This window comes from Bufo gargarizans, chromosome 6, assembly GCF_014858855.1.
Source record: "Bufo gargarizans isolate SCDJY-AF-19 chromosome 6, ASM1485885v1, whole genome shotgun sequence".
Taxonomy (NCBI): Eukaryota; Metazoa; Chordata; class Amphibia; order Anura; family Bufonidae; genus Bufo; species Bufo gargarizans.
The window spans coordinates 118538200-118562733 of NC_058085.1; the positions used below are offsets into that span (position 1 = coordinate 118538200).

A 24534-nucleotide genomic window follows, 5' to 3' on the forward strand; every position below is an offset into this window, starting at 1 on the left:
TTGCCCTGGGCAAGGGCTGTTTGCTTATAATTTTTAGACTGCTAGGTGGAAGCTTCTGCCTAGCAGTGTTGCCAGTGACATCACCGGCACTAATGGGCAGGCTTTAGCGCTGCCCTAGACTGTTTTACAGGCTATGGCAGCGCTAAAGCCAACTCCATTAGTGCCGGTGACGATACTAGGCTGACACCTCCACCTAGCAGAGACCACGTGCGTCACTGGATCTAATGAAAAAGGGCAAGGGAGAGCATCGGTGCATGAAATGCCTCGATGCTCATATCAGAGGGGCTGCCTGGGTGAAAAAGGGGATATGTCCAGGTTCGGCTCTGAATCTGGACAACCCCTTTAAGCAGAGAATACGCAATGCTACAAGATAATAAAATGCTATTTTGTCAGCTTTATATGTGGAAAATAGCTGGTAGTGTGTCCCAGCCTATTACAATCACCCATTAAATACATCATGCTGTATTATTACAGTAGGGAAGGCAGACTTCATCACTCAGGATAAACCAGTACAACACCCTTTTCCGGCAGAATGGACGAGTAACAAGGACGGAGTGGGAATTAGTGACAGGACATAGCTCTCACATCCTGCAGGTCATAAATACCAATCCAAAGAGAACACAATTCATTTTTCATCTTGGTATTTCCTGGGGTAAATTAAGGCATGTCATTAAAAAAAAAAAAAAAAAATGAATCATCCATTGTCTTTGGCTATAGTAATGTGTGCAGATTTCTTACTACACTAACATTGTACATCACGGTTAACCAGAATCTACCCATGTAAATGGCACAGATGAAATGTTGGCGGGGGGGGGGCTGAACAGAATCGAACAAACCGATTTTTTTCCCACCCAATCCTTTTGTTCTCTCGTTACATGTGTGGCTGAACCAAGCCAGTATATGTATGGAGGAGGCGGGAGAGATAGCCATCAGCTGACGGCTACTGAAGGTGTATGGATACCCTTATATAAGGGTTGGGGAGGGGGTAGAACACTTTGATTTGAAGTCAAGAAAGCGACGTAGACAAAAAAAAAAACAAAAAAACACTGGACAGCTTCTTCTAATGCCCAAAAGGTTACTGCCTTAATACATTTGGTACTTAAATTAGACATCACACCAACACCCTTGCAGAAAGAACCAGAGGCATAATCTGGGGCCTCAATACAAAACAGCCCCCTCCGCCCCATGTGTACCATCCCTGGAGAGAATGAAAAACGGAAGACACTGCATTCTTGATTTAACACTGTGCATCGGCCTCCTGACATTGTAATGCAGTGTCAATTCAGCCTTGCCCGCTGTTTTGTGGGGGTATTCACAATAATCGCGTTGGCCTTGGGGTCCACCAATAACGGCACTGACAGTTATAAAAAAAAACTTCCCTAAATTGTTACACAAAGTACTTTTAAAGACATGTTCAATTTTCACATTCACGGGACGCACACAATAAACTTACCTCTGAACCACTTTAGTGATGAAATCATCCGTACAGATGAGAGCGTCAGAAAGACCTTTATATAGTTTGCAGGACACATGGGTGGAATCCTGAACGTCCATCACAACTGTATGAAAAACCTCGCCAATCAGTAACAAAGAAACCAAGACAAAAATCATGTCTAACGGGACTTTCCAAGAATGGCTTACTGAGAAAACCAGCATACAATTACATGAGATGTGCCTAAAGCGCACACACTGTGTTGGAAGAGGTACAGTGAATGAACAGGTATTTCTCATTATAATCTTCATTACTTACGTTATACCTATAAACCACCAAGGAAAGTATGGAATCCACTGTGGTAGACTGGTTTCTGGAATTACCAATGGCACCATAACAAACCTAGGGAACATATCATGCCCTGTCATGTACAGTGGGAGCGTATCTAAAGACGTTGTCTCATGTAGGGAATATGGTTGGCGTATAGCGGCATTTTTTAGCGCTCAAATCCCCTATACTGTGGGACCAGAACAGAACTCAAGCTGCCCACGTGTTACATAGACGGCCACTGAAAAGTAAGTGCCTGGCTACCACAGTACAATATGTCACGTGCTGGACTCATATGAAAGGGGTTGTCTGTGGTCACAAGTATACATCTTCTATTGAAACCTGAGCATACTGGCCAATGGCACCCGGGCAGCAATTCAAGGTGATAATATAAAAATCTAAATTATGAAGAAATTGCAAGACAGTAGAAAGAAGTCAGTTAGCAAAGCCATAGTTTCAGTGTGGGAGCTTCCCCTTTGGCATATCTCCCCTCCCCATTCCAGACTATCCCAAGAAAAACTTACCACAGACCAAAGAGTCATTCACCGGATGCTGGAATGAGATACTGATACAGGAGTCCGAGAGGGGGGAAACCTCAAACTGCAAAAGGTTAGGGCAATCTATAGACAAAAGCAAAAAAAAAAATATTACCATATGATCACATGACCTATCCACTACATCTAACTTCTGGGACAGTTTCTAATAACTTCCTTAGCAGGTCCTACAAGTTGAGAGAATGGAAAATAGTACAAGATACAATAGAACATAGTCGGGTGGGTGCATGGTGACGATTAAAAACTAGTGCAATCAATGGAGGAGTTAGCAACAAATTCAGATGTTTCTTTTCTCCTGCAAATCTCCTTTGGATAGGTCATCAGTATATGATCGGTGGGGGCCAAACAGCCAGGACCACCACCGATCAGCTGATTGAGAAGGCAGCAGCGCTCTCAGTAGTGCCACAGTCTTCTTCAGCTTTTCGTAGGCCGTGTGACATTGCGTTCATCGGTCAGGTGGCCAAGGTGCAGCTCAGCCCGATAGAAGTGAATGGGGCTTCGCTGTTATACCAAGCACAGACGCTTTACAGGGCGTTTATGTACGGCGTTGTGGGGAGGATGGAGAAGGCTGCAGCGCTCACAAGGGCGGCGGTCTCTTCGCAAACAGCTGATCGGCGGAAATCCCAGGTGTTGCACCCCCACTGATCTTATCCTGGTGACTTATCCAGAGGATACGTCATCAGTATTCAAATCTCGAAGAACACTTTTAATGAGTCGGGGTCTGTTCCGGAAATTTTTTATTTTTGCACGCAAGTGTAAACGGTTTTATTTGCGAATGCGTTCAGTGTTTGAGTTTTTCTGCACGATGTAATCAGTCTTTGATGTGTTTTTCACGGCCATGAAGAAGAAAAACTGAACACTCAACATCTCCTAGCAACCTTTAGTAAAAAAACACATCGCATCCGGATGCCTTCCGTTTTTTACTCCAGCCACATTCACTTCTATGGAGTCAGGGATGCGTGAAAAACGCAAAATATAGAGCGTGCTGTGATTGTTCCTGGACTCGATGGTCATGTACACAGACCCCACTGAAATAAACTCGCTCATGTGAAAGAGCCCTAAGGCTATAAACTGCATAATGAAATCCCCTGGCTGCCTTTACCACCCCCTTCTGGGACGGCTTCTAAACACAATGGAGGTAACGTACCTTCTTTTACCACAGTGCGCTTCACGCAGCTCCCAATCAGTGTGTTACAAGCCATCTGATGTCGGATGAGGTTGAGGATGGTGGGGACACGTCCAGGGTGCTGAAATGGGATCTTACTAAGAAGGGTCCCCTGCAGGCACCTCCCGTCGGGGAGAGGAGCATCTTTATTTACAAAATAGCAATGCTGCTGACCTGGCAGAGACTGAAATGAAATATGAAAAGGCAAGATTTATTGCAAATATATTACTCACAAATCTCTCCACATTTCCTACCAACAACTGGAGATGAAAGCCGTGCACATGAGCAGAAAGTACCTTAATTTCCATAACTGTGTGAGAGCGCACTGGTCGGACAGCTGGATCACCCTGGATCTGACACCACTTTTTTTTTTTTTTTTTTTTTATAAATACATCTTTATTACAATGTTTCCAATTTCTTACATAATTTTTCACAAATCATCTTATTCTTACATAATTATATTAATTAAATACATATTTTTTCTATTCCCCCCTCCCCTTTAGGTATATCGGTTGCTGAAAGAAAGAAAGAAAAAAAAAAAAAACTTCACTTCTGGCAAGTAAACACTTCAGTTCTATAATACTTCATTAACTTTTTCGGAGAGTAGTAGAGACGATACAATATATTGAATTGGATTATTCTATAGGAGAAATTTCCTGAAACCCTAGGCTTTGCCTGTATAGCCTAATCCCAAAAACCTTCCCGCACGGGTTCCAGAGTGCCCTGCCATTTATGGATCAGATTATCCACTGCTCTACTATTATTCTTTTGATGCGACAGCCATTGGTATATCCTTGAAGTCAATTTCCTGCCAGGTGTTAGCTTAAGGATATTCTCCAAGGGCTCTGGCAAAGTGGTTATTTGTGTGCCTTTCCCTATCATCTTATGTAGTGCATGTTTTAATTGTAGGTAATAGAACCTCAGCCCTATATTTTTCAATTGGTATTTCGTTTTTAGCTCTTCATAAGGTATTATATCCCCCTCCACCCATACCTGTCCTAGTTTGTATATTCCATATTTCCACCAGATCTTCTTGTCAATTAATTTTAATTCTGTGAGGCAAGTATTATCCCATAGTATGGTATCTGCATAAAGCCCAGTTTGGGACCATAGTTATTTTGCCCTCTCCCAACTCTTGGCCATCAGCTGAATCAAAGGTCTATATTTACCTCCCTGTTGAGCCAGAATACCTGTTTCCATAACTTGAAACATATTGCATTTCTCCAGTCTTTTATTTATCCCTACTATTAAATTTTTGTAGCTTTGCGTATCACTCTATGTTATCATGTTTTTTATAATCCCTGCACTAAAATAGAGTTCCAAGTTTTTTTTCCTCGCCATATTAAATCAGTTAGAAGGCTAGCTATTTTTTTTTTTTAAATATCTTTTGGGGATTATCACTAGTGAATTCCACAGGATATAATTCAGAGCGGGTAATATGCACATCTTAACCAGTGAAATACGTCCTGCCATTGACATGTACAATTTTTTCCTATATCTCTATTTTCTTCCTAATTTCCTGGATTTTCAGGATCACATTTAACTTAACATAATCGTTGGTATCTGGAGTGATCTGAATTCCCAAATATTTAACGGGTTCATCAATCCTCTTGATTTCCAACTCTCCTGGTCTAAACTCATTCAGAGGGTCAATCGGGACACACGCCGATTTGGACCAGTTTATCCTAAGTGCCGCATGTCTACCAAATTGCTCAAATACCTGAAATATCCTATTTAGTGATCCGTGTGAACCCACAAATAACATAATGTCATCTGCATATAAGGCAATTCTTTCCTCATGGGTGCGATATCTAAACCCCACAATTTCCGGATCCTGTCTGATCATATCTGCAAGCGGTTCAATAGCTATAGCAAAAAGCAGAGGGGAGAGGGGACATCCCTGTCTAACCCCTCTGCCAATTGATATACGACCTGAATGTTCTCCATTTACTATCACCCTGGATCTGACACCTTAAAAGATAACTAAACCTTTGCTGAAACCACAAAGGTGCAGCAGTGCTTCTCAGAGCGCACTGCACTTTCAGGTTTCATTGGCTCTACCTGATTTTTCCAGCGTGCAGACCCATAGGAAGTAAATGGTACCTGTACCCCACATGATGGAAAATCTGAGATGCTCTACTGCACCTTCATGCTTTCAACAAAAGTTTAGGTAACCTTTAAAGAAGCTCTTTGGAACTCAAACAAATCATTTGGCTTGTCTTCAGGATAGACCATCAATGTTTGATTGGTGAGGGTGTGACCACCAGACACTCCATTGGTGAACGGATTGAAAAAGGTATGGCGTTGCTCTGTAGTGAGTGGCTGTGCATTGCGGTACCTTTATTCTGTTGACTGGTGGGGGGGTCCAGTGGTCAGACTCTTACCGGTCAAACATTCATGGCTTATCCCACAGAACCCCGTTAGGATGTAAGTTGTACTGAAAATCAACGTACTGCATAGAATCGCATGTTGTGGTTCAAAGGCGACGACGGCTCCTTATCTTTGGCCAGCTCAAACTGGGTAACCAGCTCATAGTGAGGCGAAAAGGAGGGAGGCGTTTCAAACAAAGGAATACCTGCAGAAAGGACAAGATGGCGTGTGGCAAGGTAAATGTCCGTGAAGAGAGGACTATACATTTATATATACTTATAGAACTAAACCCTGCATGAACACCCGGCCGCTCCGCTCACCTGTACAGTTCTGGATTTTCTGAATAAAAGCACTGGAGACAGGAATGGGTTGTGGAAACTTAAGGAAAAAACAGGCAGGATGGTCCACACTATTGGCATTGGTGACAGAAGAGAATGACGGAGTTCTGCAAATGAAAGTCAACACATTAATAAGAACAGATGGTACTCTCCTGTCTTCTACAGATGAACTTACGTATATTGGTCAACTGCTTAAAGAGCACCCGCCAGCAGGATCACCCTTATTACACCAGGCATACTGTATTCTGAAAATCAACTGCGACATTCCAGAGAAAATGACTTTTATTCTTCATGAAAATGAGGGTTGCAGTGCACTGAAGGCAGTGTTTCAATTAGGGCTGCAGCTAACGATTATTTGAATAATCGATTAGTTGCCGATTAATTTCTACGATTAATCGGGAAAAACGACAAAATTACAAAACAGAGAGGTTTATATGATCTTACTTGAAAAATTATGTTCAAAGGCCATATTAAAACAAATTGTGGACGACACTATTATGGGGGATCTGTGGACGACACTATTATGGGGGATCTGTGGACGACACTATTATGGGGGATCTGTGGACGACACTATTATGGGGGATCTGTGGACGACACTATTATGGGGGATCTGTGGACGACACTATTATGGGGGATCTGTGGACGACACTATTATGGGGGATCTGTGGACGACACTATTATGGGGGATCTGTGGACGACACTATTATGGGGGATCTGTGGACGACGTAGTTATGGAGAGGGGGATCTGTGGACGGCGCAGTTATGGAGAGGGGGATCTGTGGACGGCGCAGTTATGGAGAGGGGGATCTGTGGACGGCGCAGTTATGGAGAGGGGGATCTGTGGACGGCGTAGTTATGGAGAGGGGGATCTGTGGACGGCGCAGTTATGGAGAGGGGGATCTGTGGACGGCGCAGTTATGGAGAGGGGGATCTGTGGACGGCGCAGTTATGGAGAGGGGGATCTGTGGACGGCGCAGTTATGGAGAGGGGGATCTGTGGACGGCGCAGTTATGGAGAGGGGGATCTGTGGGTGGCGCAGTTTTGGAGAGGGGGATCTGTTGGTGGCGCTGTTTTGGAGAGGGGGATCTGTTGGTGGCGCTGTTATGGAGAGGGGGATCTGTGGGCGGCGCAGTTATGGAGAGGGGGATCTGTGGGTGGCGCTGTTATGGAGAGGGGGATCTGTGGGTGGCGCAGTTATGGAGAGGGGGATATGTGCACTGTTAAGATCCCTTTCCTCATAACAGTGCACAGATCCCCCTTCCCATAGCAGTGCCATACACAGACCCCCCCTCCTCCCCATAGCAGTGCTATACACAGACCCCCCTCCCCATAGCAGTGCTATACACAGACCCCCCTTCCCATAGCAGTGCCATAGACAGATCCTCCCCCCCCTCCCCATAACAGCCCCGGCCCCAATGCTTGCATCTTTATTTTACCTTTTTACAATGACGCTCCCGCTCCTGTAACAGCCAGGCAGAGCGGACGGCGGCGTAACGTCACTCAATCACGTGACGCACCTGCTCCGCCCACTTCATGAATGAAGGAGGCGGAGCAGGCGTGTCACGTGAGTGAGTGACGTTACGCCGCCGTCCGCTCTGCCTGGCTGTTACAGGAGCGGGAGCGTCATTGTAAAAAGGTAAAATAAAGATGCAGCGACCGCCCGCCCGCCCGAATAGCAACGAATCGGCGATTATTCGATAACTGGATTCGTCGACAACGAATCCAGTTATCGAATATAATCGATTACATCGATTAATCGTTGCAGCTCTAGTTTCAATATCACAGGCAGGACAGCTAATATTACACTAAGGGCTCATTCAGATGGCCGTATCCTATCCGCAAAAATGCGGATCATTTTTTTTTTTGCGTATTAGATGCTGACCCATTCACTTCTTTTTTTTTTAAACCAAATTTTTATTAGTTTTTAGATCATCAGACATCCATAGCATGTACAAAATACATATATCTGAAATCCATCCACATTACATCGACAAAATTTCCAATCTGATACACATATCTCGTTCAGTAAATGTGAATACATGAGTTTACCTTCCCTCCCCCCTTCCCTCCCACCCCACTTTGAACAAGCCCCAGCAATAACCCCTACAGTAACTTGTGCGACCCATTCACTTCTATGGGGCCCTTTTCTATTCCTCGGTTCCGCAAAACAAATGAAACATGTCCTATACTTGTCCGTGAAAATCATTTTGCGGACAGCATACTGCCGCCCTAAGGCAAATCCTTAATGACCAAGACCACTGCGGTGGAGCTGCAGAATTAAAGGGCTTGTCCTGCAATATATATTGATGACCTATCATCGGGAAAGGTCATCAATATCTCATTTGCGGGGGTCCGACACTCAGGAGCCCCACTGATCAGCTGTTTGAAGATGAGATGGCGCTCCATGACAGGAGAGCCCTTTCAAGTATCCCATGCCTAGAAAATCTGCAGCAGATCTGCTCAGTGTGAGCAACACCTAAGTATAACCTGTAAGGCTGCATTACACCTCAGTATTAATAGACCTGCTTCCGCAGCGAGGGCCACTCCAATTTTTAGCAAAAAATATTCAGTCCTTAAAATCCCTGCTTCAGAGATGCAGATAGTGCCTTCATGTCCTAAAGATAGGGGGTGAGTCTGACAAATAGGAATAACAGCAAACTGTTCTATTATATGGCGTCTCTGAAGGATGTCACAAAAATCCTGTATTCTTAAACCAAAATACAGCATCTTGGTTAATAAGGTTCTGACTTCCCTGTTAATGCTGTAACTGCAGATGGAAGAAGCCTCCTTACCCCTTATTATCAATCGGATGTGAGCCTATGATCAGCGGAGCAATGGGCAGTTTGTACATCGCAGATGTGGCTTCAATGGTGACCGATACATTCAGACCAAGTGATCGAGGGAGTACTGAAAGAGAAGTATACATTGCGTTTATGACTATGCTCCGTTCAGTCAAGGAGATTAAAAGAATTGTCTCACTTCAGCAAAAGGCATTTATCATGTTAAGGTAATACAAGGCAGTTACTAATGTATTGCGAGTATCCGTATTGCCTCCTTTGCTGGCTTGATTCATTTTTCCATCACATTATATACTGCTCATATCTAGGGGTTATAACCACCCTGCAATCCAGCAGCAGTGGTCGTGCTTGCACATGATAGAAAAAAGCGCCAGCCTTTCTGGTGACTGGGACTGTATAAGCACGCAGAGGCACACATGCGCAGCAGGGCCTGTCCTGGCCATGTCCTATCTGCGCTGCAGCAGTGGCTGTATAATGTGATAGAAAAATGAATCACGCCAGCAAAGGAGGCAATATGGACGATCACAAAACATTAGTAAGTGCCTTGTAGTAACATGGCCTACATGATAAATGCAATTTGCTGTAGTGAGACAACCCGTTTATAGGGGTATTTCGGTAGGTAAAAGTTATAATATGCAGAGGATTGGGGATAACTATCAGATTTGGTGGGAGTCCTACTGCTGGGACCATCACCGATCACGAGAACAGGGGCCCCGTACCCCATTGTAGGTCCACTGTGCACGGCCACTCCATTCATTTCTATGGGAGTTCTGGAGGTAGCCAAGTACAGTCCTCAAGTATCTCCAGAACTCCCATAGAAATGAATGGCATGCGGCCGCCCTGGTCATTTCGGGGGAGCAGCAGGGGAGCCTACAGTGGGTACGGGGCCCACTTTCTCATGATCGGTGGAGATCCCAGGAGTAGGACCCACGCTGATTTGATAGTTGTCTCCTATTCTGCTTTTACCTACCGGAATACCCCTTTAAAGTAGTTTTACAAGGGTACACTGGACACAACAAGGGGAATCTATCAAGATTAATTAAGAGGTGCGATAAATCACTGGCCCTCTGTCCACCAGAAAAGTCAAACCTATGCCAGCTACAAGATGGCACAAGTTTTAGTAAATTTGCTAGGCAGTGAAAGGCCATGCCACCTTCCGCTAAGCCCCACCCATGCCACCCTTTCTGGAAAAGTGGCGAGCATGGCGTCAAAGAGCAAAAAGGGTGCAAATATTTGCACAAAAAAGGGGTTGATCATGGGCAGTATGTTGAATCATAGAGAGAACTGTGAAGCTATCCAATCACCATCTCACACTCCTCTCTATAGGGCAGTAAGTTGAACACAATGAGCACACCATCCCTACCCAGGAAAGCAGGTTTTAGGAGATGGGAAAATCTTAAATTTGGTGTCTTCAATCCCATAAGACCTCTATGGATGACATGGCTGCCTCGACCACCAAGAACAAAAGTATTAAAGGGAACCTGTCACCCAAAAATCGCCTATTAAGCTGTTTACAGTACCTTATAGTGCTGTATACTCGGTTCTTGATGCACTTTTTGTTTGTTTTCCCGCATGTCTGCTCATTCAGAAATCGTAGTTATATTCAGCTGCTGCCCCGTGCTGCAAGTCAGGCTTGAAGTCACGGGGGCAGCGGCCTCGGTGTCTTACATGGCCCTCTCCCCGCCCCCTGCCTCTGTTACTGACAGCCGAACTCCGAATCCGGGACCGCGCTCAACGGCCGCATGCGCAGTAAAGGGCGGCAGGAGCGCGGTCCCGGCTGCCGCGCGTACTACGCGCCGTCTTACTTTCGCCGCACTGCGCATGCGCCCGACATCCTGTATCAAACGCGCCCGCGCCCAGATGCCGGGCGCGGGCGCGTTTGATACAGGATGTCGGGCGCATGCGCAGTGCGGCGAAAGTAAGACGGCGCGTAGTACGCGCGGCAGCCGGGACCGCGCTCCTGCCGCCCTTTACTGCGCATGCGGCCGTTGAGCGCGGTCCCGGATTCGGAGTTCGGCTGTCAGTAACAGAGGCAGGGGGCGGGGAGAGGGCCATGTAAGACGCCGAGGCCGCTGCCCCCGTGACTTCAAGCCTGACTTGCAGCACGGGGCAGCAGCTGAATATAACTACGATTTCTGAATGAGCAGACATGCGGGAAAACAAACAAAAAGTGCATCAAGAACCGAGTATACAGCACTATAAGGTACTGTAAACAGCTTAATAGGCGATTTTTGGGTGACAGGTTCCCTTTAACTCCTCCGCCAACTTAGACGACGCAGGAAAGCTGTTACCCTCTCCAACATGACAGACCACCAAGAATGATGGCATTAAATGGGGTTGTCCAGCCTTTACTAAACCTGGTAGTGGAGGAAGCTCATTACTACAGCGCTGCTCCCAATAAAGACATTACAGTGCTGTGTAGTTCTGGCGCTGACTTATGGCAACGACAGCTACACCTGAACAGCTCATCGGTTAGGGCGCAGGATGTTTGACCTAGGCTGGACATCCCCTTTAACCTGATCGTCCTATTTATAACTCACCTTGTCCTTCGTTAAGGGTTACTGTAGCACCGGTGGCATCGTCAAAAAGGTCATATGGAGTGATATAATACTTTAAATTCATAACATGGCCTAAGTTGAGAGAAAAGAAGCTCATGAGTTTTATTACAAAGCAGCACCTTCTATGTGTCAAGTTTCTAGAACGTTTTCTTGCCTTTAGAGATATTACCTCCACTTCTTGGCGTCAGGTGCCCAACAGTTCCCTGTAATATTTTGTCCAACACGCTAGCATTGGTCACCTGCCTGCATGAAATACAGATCACAATAACCGGTCAATACTTATACGCGTTTCTAAACCATAGAATTATCTACTGTAGTTTGTCCTTTGATCCTGCTGTGCTTACCAGTACATGGCAGCCATTTTTGTGAGGTCCATTTCCAAAGACTGAAGTGCTACAAACATTTTCCTAGGAAGAGAGAGAAAACTATCACAGTCATAACCTGTGCATTCTGTGCCTGGGCAAACAGATAGTGGTCACTCACTTATCTCCTGGTATCTTGTACAGGTTCACCAGGCTCTTCAGATATTGAGAGAAGTCCTCAAAATTCTTATCCCTGAGGAAAAATAAAATGTGTAACTAAACAAAGTACTGCAATTTGTACTACACATGCATTAAGTGGGCCGTCTGGGATTAAATGAAAATCGCTGCTTTCTTCCACAAAAAGCACCACACCAGCCCACAAGCTGCGTCGAATTGCAGATCAGCTCTAAAATTTTATTTTTATGTCTGAGAAAACGGATCCGTGACTGGAGGGTGTACCTGCACAGACTACTCTATCCAATCAGTGCTGCCATTGTCAGACTGTGCAGGTACCCCTCCCCTCTGTACCCTTACTGCAGACTGCTAGCAATTCACTCATAACTTCTAGCAGGAATAATAGAGGGATGACACAACAGAGTCATAAGAATAGATGCTCCGGAATTCTTATTACATTGGGAATGTATGAAGCTATTAAAACAGGCATGTCAGGAGCAGTGACAGGTCCTCTTTAACCCCTTAAGGACACAGCCTTTTTACACCTTAGGACCAGGCCATTTTTTGCAAATCTGACCAGAGTCACTTTAAGTGCTGATAACTTTAAAACGCTTTGACTTATCCAGGCCGTTCTGAGATTGTTTTTTTGTCACATATTGTACTTCATGACACTGGTAAAATGAAGTAAAAAAAAATATTTTTTTTGCACCAAAAAATACCTAATTTAACAAAAATTTGGAAAAATTTGTAAATTTCAAAGTTTCAGTTTCTCTACTTCTGTAATACATAGTAATACCCCTAAAAATTGTGATGCCTTTACATTCCCCATATGTCTACTTCATGTTTGAATTATTTTGGGAATGATATTTTATTTTTTGGGGATGTTACAAGGCTTAGAAGTTTAGAAGCAAATCTTGAAATTTTTCAGAAATTTACAAAAACCAAATTTTTAGGGACCACTACAGCTCTGAAGTCACTTTGCGAGGCTTACATAATAGAAACCACCCAAAAATGACCCCATTCTATAAACTACACCCCTCAAGGTATTCAAAACTGATTTTACAAACTTCATTAACCCTTTAGGTGTTGCACAAGAGTTATTGGCAAATGGGGATGAAATTTGAGAATTTCATTTTTTTGGCTAATTTTCCATTTTAACCCATTTTTTCCACTAACAAAGCAAGGGTTAACAGCCAAACAAGACTGTATCTTTATTGCCCTGACTCTGCCGTTTACAGAAACACCCCATATGTGGCCGTAAACTACTGTACGGCCACACAGCGGGGCGTAGAGTGAAAGGTGCGCCATATGGTTTTTGGAAGGCAGGTTTTGCTGGACTGTTTTTTTGACACCATGTCCCATTTGAAGCCCCCTGATGCACCCCTAGAGTAGAAACTCCATAAAAGTAACCCCATCTAAGAAACTACACCCCTCAAGGTATTCAAAACTGATTTTACAAACTTCATTAACCCTTTAGGTGTTGCACAAGAGTTATTGGCAAATGGGGATGAAATTTGAGAATTTCATTTTTTTGCCTAATTTTCCATTTTAACCAATTTTTTTCCACTAAAAAAGCAAGGGTTAACAGCCAAACAAGACTGTATCTTTATTGCCCTGACTCTGCAGTTTACAGAAACACCCCATATGTGGCCGTAAACTACTGTACGGCCACACAGCGGGGCGTAGAGTGAAAGGTGCGCCATATGGTTTTTGGAAGGCAGGTTTTGCTGGACAGTTTTTTTGACACCATGTCCCATTTGAAGCCCCCCTGATGCAACCCTAGAGTAGAAACTCCATAAAAGTGACCCCATCTAAGAAACTACACCCCTCAAGGTATTCAAAACTGATTTTACAAAGTTTGTTAACCCTTTAGGTGTTGCACAAGATTTAATGGAAAATAGAGATACAATTTAAAAATTTAACTTTTTTGGCAGATTTTCCATTTTAATATTTTTTTTCCAGTTACAAAGCAAGGGTTAACAGCAAAACAAAACTCATTATTTATGGCCCTGATTCTGTAGTTTACAGAAACCCCCAATATGTGGTCGTAAACTGCTGTACGGGCACACGGCAGGGCGCAGAAGGAAAGGAATGCCATACGTCTTTTGGAAGGCAGATTTTGCTGGACTGTTTTTTTTACACCATGTCCCATTTGAAGCCCCCTGATGCAACCCTAGAGTAGAAACTCCATAAAAGTGACCCCATCTAAGAAACTACACCCCTCAAGGTATTCAAAACTGAAGTTACAAAGTTTGTTAACCCTTTAGGTGTTGCACAAGATTTAATGGAAAATAGAGATACAATTTCAAAATTTCACTTTTTTGGCAGATTTTCCATTTTAATATTTTTTTTCCAGTTACAAAGCAAGGGTTAACAGCAAAACAAAACTCATTATTTATGGCCCTGATTCTGTAGTTTACAGAAACACCCCATATGTGGTCGTAAACTGCTGTACAGGCACACGGCAGGGCGCAGAAGGAAAGGAATGCCATACGTTTTTTGGAAGGCAGATTTTGCTGGACTGGTTTTATTGACACCATGTCCCATTTGAAGCCCCCCTGATGCACCCCTAGAGTAGAAACTCCAAAAAAGTGACCCGATTTTAGAAACTACGGGATAAGGTGGCAGTTTTGTTGGTACTAGTTTAGGGTACATATGATTTTTGGTTGCTCTATATTACACTTTTTGTGCGGCAAGGTAACAAGAAATAGCTTTTTTGGCACCGTTTTTTTTTTTTGTTATTTACAACATTCATCTGACAGGTTAGATCATGTGGTAATTTTATAGAGCAGGTTGTCACGGACGCGGCGATACCTAATATGTATACAATTTTTTTTATTTATGTAAGTTTTACACAATGAATTAATTTTTAAAACAAAAAAAAGTTTTAGTGTCTCCATAGTCTAAGAGCCATAGTTTTTTCAGTTTTTGGGCGATTATCTCAAGTAGGGTCTCATTTTTTGCGGGATGAGATTACGGTTTTATTGGCACTATTTTGGGGTGCATATGACTTTTTGATCGCTTGCTGTTACACTTTTTGTGAAGTAAGATGACAAAAAATAGCTTTTTTTACACCGTTTTTTTTTTTTTTTTTTTACGGTGGTCACCTGAGGGGTTAGGTCATGTGATATTTTTATAGAGCCGGTCGATACGGACGCGGCGATACCTAATATGTATACTTTTTTTTATTTATGTAAGTTTTACACAATGATTTCATTTTTGAAACAAAAAAAATCATGTTTTAGTGTTTCCATAGTCTAAGAGCCGTAGTTTTTTCAGTTTTGGGGCGATTATCTTGGGTAGGGTATGATTTTTGCGGGATGAGATGACGGTTTGATTGTTACAATTTTGGAGTACATACAACTTTTTTGATCACTTTTATTAACTTTTTTGGGAAGTAAGGTGGGCAAAATTTCAATTTCATCATAGTTTTTAATTTTTTATTTTTATGGCGTTCACCGTTTGGGTAAAGTAACATGACCGTTTTATAGATCAGGTCGTTACGGACGCGGCGATACCAAACATGTGTAGGGAATTTAATTTTTTTTATTTTTAATCAGTGATAAATGTGTTTTTTGATTTTTACTTTATTTTCACTTTTTTTCACTTTCTTTTTGACCCAGACCCACTTGGTTCTTGAAGATCCAGTGGGTCTGATGTCTGTATAATACAGTACAGTACAATATATAGTACTTTACTGTATTTTACACTTTGTCTGAACAGATCTATGCCTTTCAGCACAGATCTGTTCAGCACCATGGACAGCAGGATGCCTGAGAAGGCGTCCTGTTGCCATGGGAACCTTCCCCGTCTGCTCAGTTATGGTCAGAACTGCGCAGACGGGGAAGGGTAAGGACGGGGCTCTGGGGGGGCTGCCTGGGAGCTCTCTCCCTCTCCATTCGGGGAGCTGCAAAGGCACAGCAGCCCCCCGATGGGAGAGGGAGGGAGCTCCCTGCGCTGTTAACCTTTTCCATACAGCGGTCCGTACGGACCGCGGTATGGAAAGGGTTAAACGGCTGACATCGCATCACCGATGTCAGCCGTTTATACCAGGGTGCCAGCAATGTGCTGGCACCCTGGTATACCCACTAGAAACCAACGATTATTCAAGGGGAGGCGGGCGGGGGATCGCGATCCCGCCTACCGCACCGCCCCGCCCGCCTCCCGCACCGCCCGCAACCCTCCCCCTGCACCTCCCACCGTGCTCAAATAACTCAGGGGTGCAGGGGGGAGGGATGCAGCAACATTTTTGGAATCCTAAAGTTTCTGATCCCCGCGGTCAGGGACCGCGGGGATCAGAAACTGCAGAAATCGCAGCAAACCGCAGGTCTGAATTGACCTGCGGTTTGCCGCGATCGCCGACATGTGGGGGTCACGGGACCCCCCCGCGCATTTAGCCTAGGTGCCTGCTCAATGATTTGAGCAGGCACCGCGTTCCGATCACTGCCAGCCGCACGGCAGTGATCAGAAATACACAGGGCGTACATGTACGCCCTGTGTCCTTAAGTACCAGGGCACAAGGGCGTACCTGTACGCCCTATGTCCTTAAGAGGTTAAGAGAGAAAACCATGTCTATATTTAAAGAGAATGCGTCACCAAAAAATTGCTTTACGGCAGCTCCATGGTCCATAGACACAATGGTCGGGAGAGGACCCTATTGACTTTTATAGGTATAACGTTTTCTGGGTATACTATGCAGAGGCCATTGTACAAGAAAAGAATAATAATCACCTGTTGTGAATGGTGGAACCTGACTTATCTATACATAGAAGTGATGTCTCCCACAGGCCGATTTACAATAATATACAACTGCAATAAAGTGATCTGTACCGACCAAGAAGTGGCGACGATTATTAGGCTTAGTGGCCAGTGCGAAAACTGCAGGATTTAACGTGTTGTTGTTTTTTTTAATATAGACATGGAAAATTAAAAATAACCACCAAAAATTCTTTAAAAATATGTTAAATGTTAAAACGTGATTCAAACAATAGGTTTACATTTTCATTTATACATTTTCTGATGACCCTTCTCCTGTAATGAAAGGTAACCAACCTTAGTTGCTGTACAAGTTCCGGGTGGCTCTGTAAAAGGCAAGAACAAATAATTATCACCACACCTATCAGTCACTGGTAATGTACAAGCACCATAAGGCTACTTTCACACTTGCGTTTTGTGCAGATCCGTCATGGACGGATCCCTTCAGATAATACAACCTTCTGCATCCGTTCAGAACGGATCCGTTTGTATTATCTGTAACATGGCCAAGACAGATCCGTCTTGAACACCACTGAAAGTCAATGGAGGATGGATCCGTTTTCTATTGCACCATATTGTGTCAGAGAAAACGGATCCGTCCCCATTGATTTACATTGTGTGTCAGAACGGATCTGTTTTCTATTGTGCTAGATTGTGTCAGTGAAAACGGATCCGTCCCCACTGACTTACATTGTGTGCCAGGACGGATCCATTTGGCTCAGTTTCATCAGACGGACACCAAAACGCTGCAAGCATCGTTTTGGTGTCCGCCTCTAGAGCGGAACGGAGGCAAACTGATGCATTCTGAGCGGATCCTTTTCCATTCAGAATGCATTAGGGCAAAACTGATCCGTTTTGGACCTCTTGTGAGAGCCCTGAATGGATCTTACAAACGGAAAGCCAAAACGCCAGTGTGAAAGTAGCCTTACATATAAATCATTTGGACTGCAGACAAAGAGCTGCCATTGCATAACCTCAGGTAGGCAGATCACCACTTATTCTATAGTTGAACCTTGCTCTCAGACTCTGCTGCTAATAGGGCATGTGCAAACAGAAGTAAAATAAAGATGGAGGTTAACAGGGGTTTTATTCCTTTTTCCCAAATCTGTAACTCGCAGATGTGGGTATGTGGATAACACGGTCAGTACATGTACCAGCTAACTTTATTGTATGCATTCACACATCAGCAGTCTTTAATGGAACATGGGTCTGTGGTGACACCACAGGAGCACGCCCTATTTTGCCCATGGCTACCGATCCCTCACGTACATTATAGTCTGTGGCTCCATGAAAACAATGTATAACATCCGTGTTTGGCAAGTGGTTTTCACGGACCATTGGTCGGAGACGCTCTGGAAACTAATTTTCAACCTGGCAGTGTACGTGAAATACAGATTAGGGCTCATGCACACGGCTGTAGCTGGTTTTGTGCTCTGCAAATCTGCGGAACGGAACTTCCGGCCCATAATAGAACAGTCCTATCCCTGTCCGTAATGCATACAAGAACAGGATATGTTCAAATTTTTTTGGAGGATGCCATGGAACGGACATACAGATACGGAAAGCACTGACGTGAATGGGTCTGCATCCAACCTACAAAAAATGAGGATCGGATCTGGACAAAAAATACATTCGTGTGCATGAGCCCTCACACACGGAGGGCAAAAAAAGAAGACACAGACAACACTGATTCTTCATGAACATCTTCACAGATGAACCATTGACATGAGAGAGGCCTTATAAGATTTTTAACTTAAATTTCATTTTTGAAAACTTGGCCCAGAGCAGGAGCTGTATAAAATAAAGGGAACCCCCCCCCCCCACACACCCTCTGTATGTCCTGGCATTCTGGTACCCAATGGTCCCGCAGCTGTTCCTGCACACATGTCTACTGAAGCTGGCGGCAGCAGCAGTCATGTGAACAATGGACAGGACATCATCGCTGTGGAACCAGGGAACATAAACATAGTTCCAAAGGGGTCTAAGCACTGTAAAACCCTTCACCTGGAAATCAGTGGTGGACTGAGCTATGATATAAGGTGGTTGTTCCCCTTTACATTCCCGCTTTTACCTACCATTGGGCTTTCCCCCTGATGAGCCACTTTGACATCAGACAGCTGCCCCTCTGGATCCAGGTGAACCTCCAGGTAGAAAGGCAGGTCGGAGCTGATATAACACTCTGTGCCACTGGGACTTAAATGGGATTTAAGACTAGAATCAATGGAAAAAGAGATGTCAGATTTACATCCGGCAGACGCTCGGCAATGCACGAAGACGTCAATCATTACAGGCAAGAGAAACCATTTTTAGATGATATACTAAATATATGGCGTCTATAGAGAGGAGGTCAGCATACAACCAGCTCACCCATTTTGTCTTGCTATAGACTCCAGGCGGTCCGTCATGGCAGACAGGGAAGACACTGAGAACAGAAATGTCTTATTAACGTCTTACTACGCAGCTCCTAATCTTCCTCCCCAGGCTTTCATTGCTGCTCACCTTTTAAAGCTTTCTGTAGAGTTTCGAGGCAACTCACTAAGTGCTGGTGACCCCCGGTCATCATTCCAGTCCTCTTCTCCTGCAAAGAGAATGAAAGACGTAGTCCAAGAGCCCCACAAACATAAAAGAAGGCCTTCTACGTAGTAGGAGCAGAAACCAATTCTATCTTACCATAATTTGCCGAACCAATTTAATAGTTTCAGGCCATGGTCGATTCTGGCTGTACTTGGCATGGAGGCGTTCCAGGAGGGAACTCATTTTGGCTGGGACCCTGCAGGAAAAGAACATTCAGACGATCAAGGTCTCCTGTATGGGTCGTTTATGGTCCTCAAACCACAGATACCGGTCCCTATTATAGAAATGTCTGTTCTTGTCCGCCAAATGGACAAGAAGAGGACATGTTCTATAATCTGTGGAACGGCTGCATGGATGTGGACAGCACACAGATGTCCACATTTTCTTTTTGCAGCCCCATAGAAATGAATGAGTCCATGTGCATCCTGCAAAAAATGCGGAACGGACGCGGACCAAAACTATGGTTCGGTGCATGAGGCCTAACACTGATAAGAAACGTTAGAAGCATATTTAGGAAAAACAAAGAAAATGATTGCAAAGGGTGAGACACAAGCTGACCCTCTTAGAGGGCGAGAAATGCAGCTGCGGATCCTGGGAAGAAAAGAGCGCATTTACTAAGACCGCCTTTTTACACCAGTCTAAGTTTCCCCCTTGCGCCGCCATAAGATTCATCTACTATAGCAGTGGTCCCCAAAGACCAGTTTAATGCAAGACAATTTTCTCAGGGACTGGGGGTCTTTGGAGGTGCTGACCGATTCATGCGCATAACAAAACACAAGATGCATCCCCCATTCACAGTAGTTATTAACCCCTTCAGCAGTCTTCACAGTATTTATTTCCCTTTCAGCAGTCCCCACATCACACAGTAGTTATTACCCCAGAGACCGTCACTCCCCACAGAGACCTCCACACTATACTCCCCACAGAGATCTGCCACAGCTCACATGACTGGTTACTACGGGCGACACGAGCGCTCTCGACGTCTTTGTTTCCATGGATACAATGGCTCTCATAGCAAATGATCGGACCAGGTGACTGACCATATGACAGGTAATATATAAGGGACGGGCCGTCCTCATCACGTGATGCGGGAGTGAGCGGCGTCTCGGTGACAGTTGCTAACGCTGGTCTGAAGAACGTACTCAGTATCAGCTGGTGGGAGGAGCTCAGAGCGGCGCATGCGTACTGCGAGCCCTTTAGGCTGCTGCGCATTGAAGAAGTGAGGGCGCTCGGATGTGATTGACAGCTGCAGAGACCAATAGACGTTCTGAATTTATATTCAGCCTCCAATCAGAGAGAGAGTTGTGCGGGGCGTCTGGCCACCCTAATTGCGCGGCCCGGCAAACAATCTTCCAGGGCCCGCTCCTGGGCCGCGGCCTGGCAGTTGGGGACCGCTGTACTATAGGACGAGACGTGTGCCCAATTGCCTCGCCTCTTGGAAAAATTGGCTAACGGTAGTTGCCCATAGCAACCAACCGGATTCCACCTTTCCTTTTCCAAAGGAAAAATGAGAAATGAAAGGTGGAATCTGATTGGTTGTAGGGGCTACTAAGCCAGTTTTCCTTTACAGCAGTTTTGATAAATCTCCCCCGGTGGCTTTACCCTGACTGTAAGGTCCTTTCCCTATAAGCAGGGCTCTTTGCCCCAAGCAGCTTCACCAACCCTTCATGTTTGATCAGGAACAGATCTTCAGGTGGAAAAGCTTCTAATGAAGGAGAGATATAATATCTCCGGAGTCAGTACATGGTGCGGCAGTAATTGCTTCTGACTGCAGACGCCCTTAGGACTGGCGGCAATATTCTCTTTAGCAACAATCCGGGAGCCGAAACCCGACTTTTAGGCCAGAAAGCAGCCGGATCACCGGGCCCCATTATGGTCAAGCGGGATCCAGACAATGTCGTAACCGCCTGCCGGATATGCTGAACATACCGTAAAGCCGCAAGGTCCGTACTTCCTATGGTTCACGGTGATCACGGTTCCACATGCCCAGGAGCCAGGCGGCTGATGCTACTAGAAAGTTTTTTTTTTAAATCAATACTGATGTTCTTAAAGGGGTTGGGAGCTTCTCCCACTGACTTCAATGGGAGCAGTGCGATAGTAACGTTCTCCCTCCACTACAAGGTTGACGGTGCTGTGTAGTTTCCGAGCTGATTTCTGGCGACAGGGCTAGACCTGAACAGCTGATCTGCGGGGGTCTGGGGTGTCGGACCCATGCCCATCACCTACTGATGGCCTAGCCTGAGGATAGACCACCACTTAGTAAAGGCTGGACAATCCCTTTAACAGTTGCATTATATATATTTATGATGCTATGTAAGGCCCCTTTCACACGAGCGAGTTTTCCGCGCGGGTGCAATGCGTGACGTGAACGCATAGCACCCGCACTGAATCCTGAATCCATGAGCGTTGTTTTTCACGCGTTGCGTGAAAATCGCAGCATGTTCTATATTCTGCGTTTTTCACGCAGCCCTGGCCCCATAGAAGTGAATGGGGCTGTGTGAAAAACGCATTGCATCCGCAAGCAAGTGCGGGTGCGATGCGTTTTTCACTGATGGTTGCTAGGAGATGTTGTTTGTAAACATTCCGTTTTTTGTCACGCGCGTGAAAAACGCATCGAAACGCATTGCACCCTCGCGGAAAAAACTGAACAACTGAACGCAATCGCAGACAAAACTGACTGAACTTGCTTGCAAAATAGTGCGAGTTTCACTGAACGCATCCGGCCCCAATCCGCAACGCCCGTGTGAAACCAGCCTAACCCTTACATTTCTGGAACCTATTCGATGACACTGACATAATGCTGCCAGTGTTATCCAGTACATTCCAGAACTGTAAGGGTTACATAGCATCATAAATCAATATAATGCTATGTGACCCCGGCAGTGCTGGGAGGTCAGGCCGGGAGCTGCGCTGCGAACTCGTCTGCAAGGGGCCTTACCTGCACCCCGCTGCTGGTTTCTAGCACCTAGGCTCCAATCCTCAAGTGTCAAAAATTTTGTTTGATGGTCGCTGCTGCCAATCACTGGTCACGATGGTGAAGCGTCCCCCTTTAGTCACATCAATGGGTCACTTCACAGCAGCATATTATAGTGACAGGCAGCGTTGTCTGATGTGCCTGTACTGTGGGATCGGAGTGGTTTACTGCCTTTGGCGCTGGCACCGCAGTATGAGGAAGGCGTGCCAGACTCAGACTAACAACCGAGGTTTGCCCACGACCGACAGCTTTCTCCCCATGCACATCAATCATCAGTGGGTGAGGGTGGGCAGGGGAGGACAGCACAATGACAGCGCTACAGCTGGTAGATAGTCATAGTTTTGGAGAAGTTTACAGTCACTACCTTATGCTGCCCTCCTGAAGAAGGGGAATAGGTTCCCTTTATAATAGGTCTGCTGGGTTTCTGTCTTCTTGAGGTCTTTGCGGATCCGCAATACACGAGCACCGTTCCGTGTGCATTCCGCATCACGGATGCGGACCCATTCACATCAATGGGTCCGCAAATCCGGAGATGCGGAATGGTACGGAACGGAACCCTACGGAGTGCTTCCGTGGGATTTCATCCCGTACTTCCGTTCCGCAAAAAGATAGAACATGTCCTATCTTTCTGCAGAATGGCCGGATCGCGGACCCATTCAAGTGAATGGGTCCGCGATCCGCTGTCCCATGGTGGGTATTCGGGTATTGCGGCCCGCAGAACGGCCACGGGGCGCACACGTTCGTGTGCAAGAGGCCTGAATTAGAAGATTGCTGGAGACAAAAGAAACCTGAAATCCCGCCCTATTGTTAGAAATGCCTATTCTTGTCTGTCCAATGGACAAGTATAAGACACGTTCTGTAATTTTCAGAACGGCAGCTTGGATGTGGACGGTAATGCTTCCTGCATTTATTGCGACCCCATAGAAATTAACTGGTCAGCCGCCAGTGTGACATATGCTAATGAGCCTTTATCCCACCCCCAAATGGTCCTTTAGGGCGTGGTTTCAGTTAACCGTCACCCTATACCAGCCATCTCCACCCTGTGGCTGTCCAGCTGTTATAAAAGACTACAACTCCCAGCATGCCCTGACAGCCACAGGTTGGCGATCACGCCGTAAACCTTTCCCATCCAGTCACTACGGACGACGACACTGGAGGGTTAGAAGATTTCGGTCACAGATCCCCCAGAACATCTGGCCACCTGTGAAGCCTGACAGACTACTGTGCGACCAGAAGTAACTCCGCCCATGGCAATGAATGCAGAAAGGGTTAATCTCCCGTGCTGCAGATGGGGCTCCTCATCAGCCTCATCTCCCCCCTCCCCCACTTGCAGACATCCAGGTCTCCCAGTCATAAGGAGGTCTGTCAGCCGTGATGGAGTCCCGGTGTCTGGCTCCCTGCAGGCTCCGGGCCTCTCCTGAGCGCCACTCACAGATCCGTGCTCCGTCCAGCCCGCACTCACCCTGTGCCTCGTCTCCCCGGGACTTCCTCCGATACGGGCGGCCGCGCGGCCTGCTCCCCGTACCCAGCACCCGGAACCTCCGCCGCAGTCCCAGCGCCGTCCTCCCATTGATCTCGCGAGACAAGTTCCTTCGAGAAGATCGTAGTGATTCAGGCGGAAAAAAACGCGAGAGCACAGCGTCCGTAACGATAGCAACAGCAGCAACGCTGGCGACCGACGCTAGGTGGCAGCAGTCTTATTTTCCATGGCATTTAGCAGGGAAAGTACAGAAGTGATAGAGCGCAAACAGGAAAGTGGTGTTACCCATAGCAACCAGAAGCAGAATTGTAGTTTTTCTTTTTTTTTTTGTGTGTCCATAAAAAATATTAAATGTCTGCTATTTTGGGATAAGTGGTACAGAAAAAAAGAAAAATTCTGGTTGGCTACCCTGGTCAGGTCATCGGTATTAAACGCTCTAACACAAAGAGATTATATTACTATAGACATTGGGGGCCATTTATGAATATTTTTACGCCACATTTTAACATACGTTTTTATTAGCGGATCCATTGTAACTATGCCTGTCCTTGTCCGCAGAACAGACAAGAATAGGACATGTTCTATTTTTTGGGGGAACAAACTGGCGGACATACGGACACGGAATGCACATGGAGTAATTTCCGTTTTTTTGGGGCCCCATTGAACTGAATGTTTCCGCATACGTGCCGTAAAAAAAACAACGTACGCGGACAAAAAATACGTTCGTGTGCAT

General features: G+C 45.5%; 1 protein-coding gene across 2 annotated transcripts in view; it reads right to left on the bottom strand.

The window, feature by feature from the left end:
- Positions 1-23902, bottom strand: part of MED1 (mediator complex subunit 1) — a 29172-nt gene extending 5270 nt beyond the window's left edge. The window contains exons 1-16 of one of the 2 annotated variants that reach the window (XM_044296069.1): positions 23784-23902; positions 19444-19543; positions 19273-19351; positions 19141-19195; positions 18849-18984; positions 17071-17099; positions 12026-12097; positions 11887-11949; positions 11712-11785; positions 11525-11614; positions 8979-9093; positions 6169-6293; positions 5932-6053; positions 3461-3662; positions 2284-2379; positions 1454-1559 (exon numbers count right to left, since the gene is read on the bottom strand). In XM_044296069.1, the coding sequence (XP_044152004.1) occupies positions 1454-1559; positions 2284-2379; positions 3461-3662; positions 5932-6053; positions 6169-6293; positions 8979-9093; positions 11525-11614; positions 11712-11785; positions 11887-11949; positions 12026-12097; positions 17071-17099; positions 18849-18984; positions 19141-19195; positions 19273-19351; positions 19444-19530 (1451 nt within the window). In that variant the 5' untranslated portion in view covers positions 19531-19543; positions 23784-23902. Of the gene's footprint in view, positions 1-1453; positions 1560-2283; positions 2380-3460; positions 3663-5931; positions 6054-6168; positions 6294-8978; positions 9094-11524; positions 11615-11696; positions 11786-11886; positions 11950-12025; positions 12098-17070; positions 17100-18848; positions 18985-19140; positions 19196-19272; positions 19352-19443; positions 19544-23783 lie in introns of both variants that reach the window. The other variant, XM_044296068.1, reaches the window with a different exon arrangement.
- Between the last annotated feature and the right edge of the window lie 632 nt (positions 23903-24534).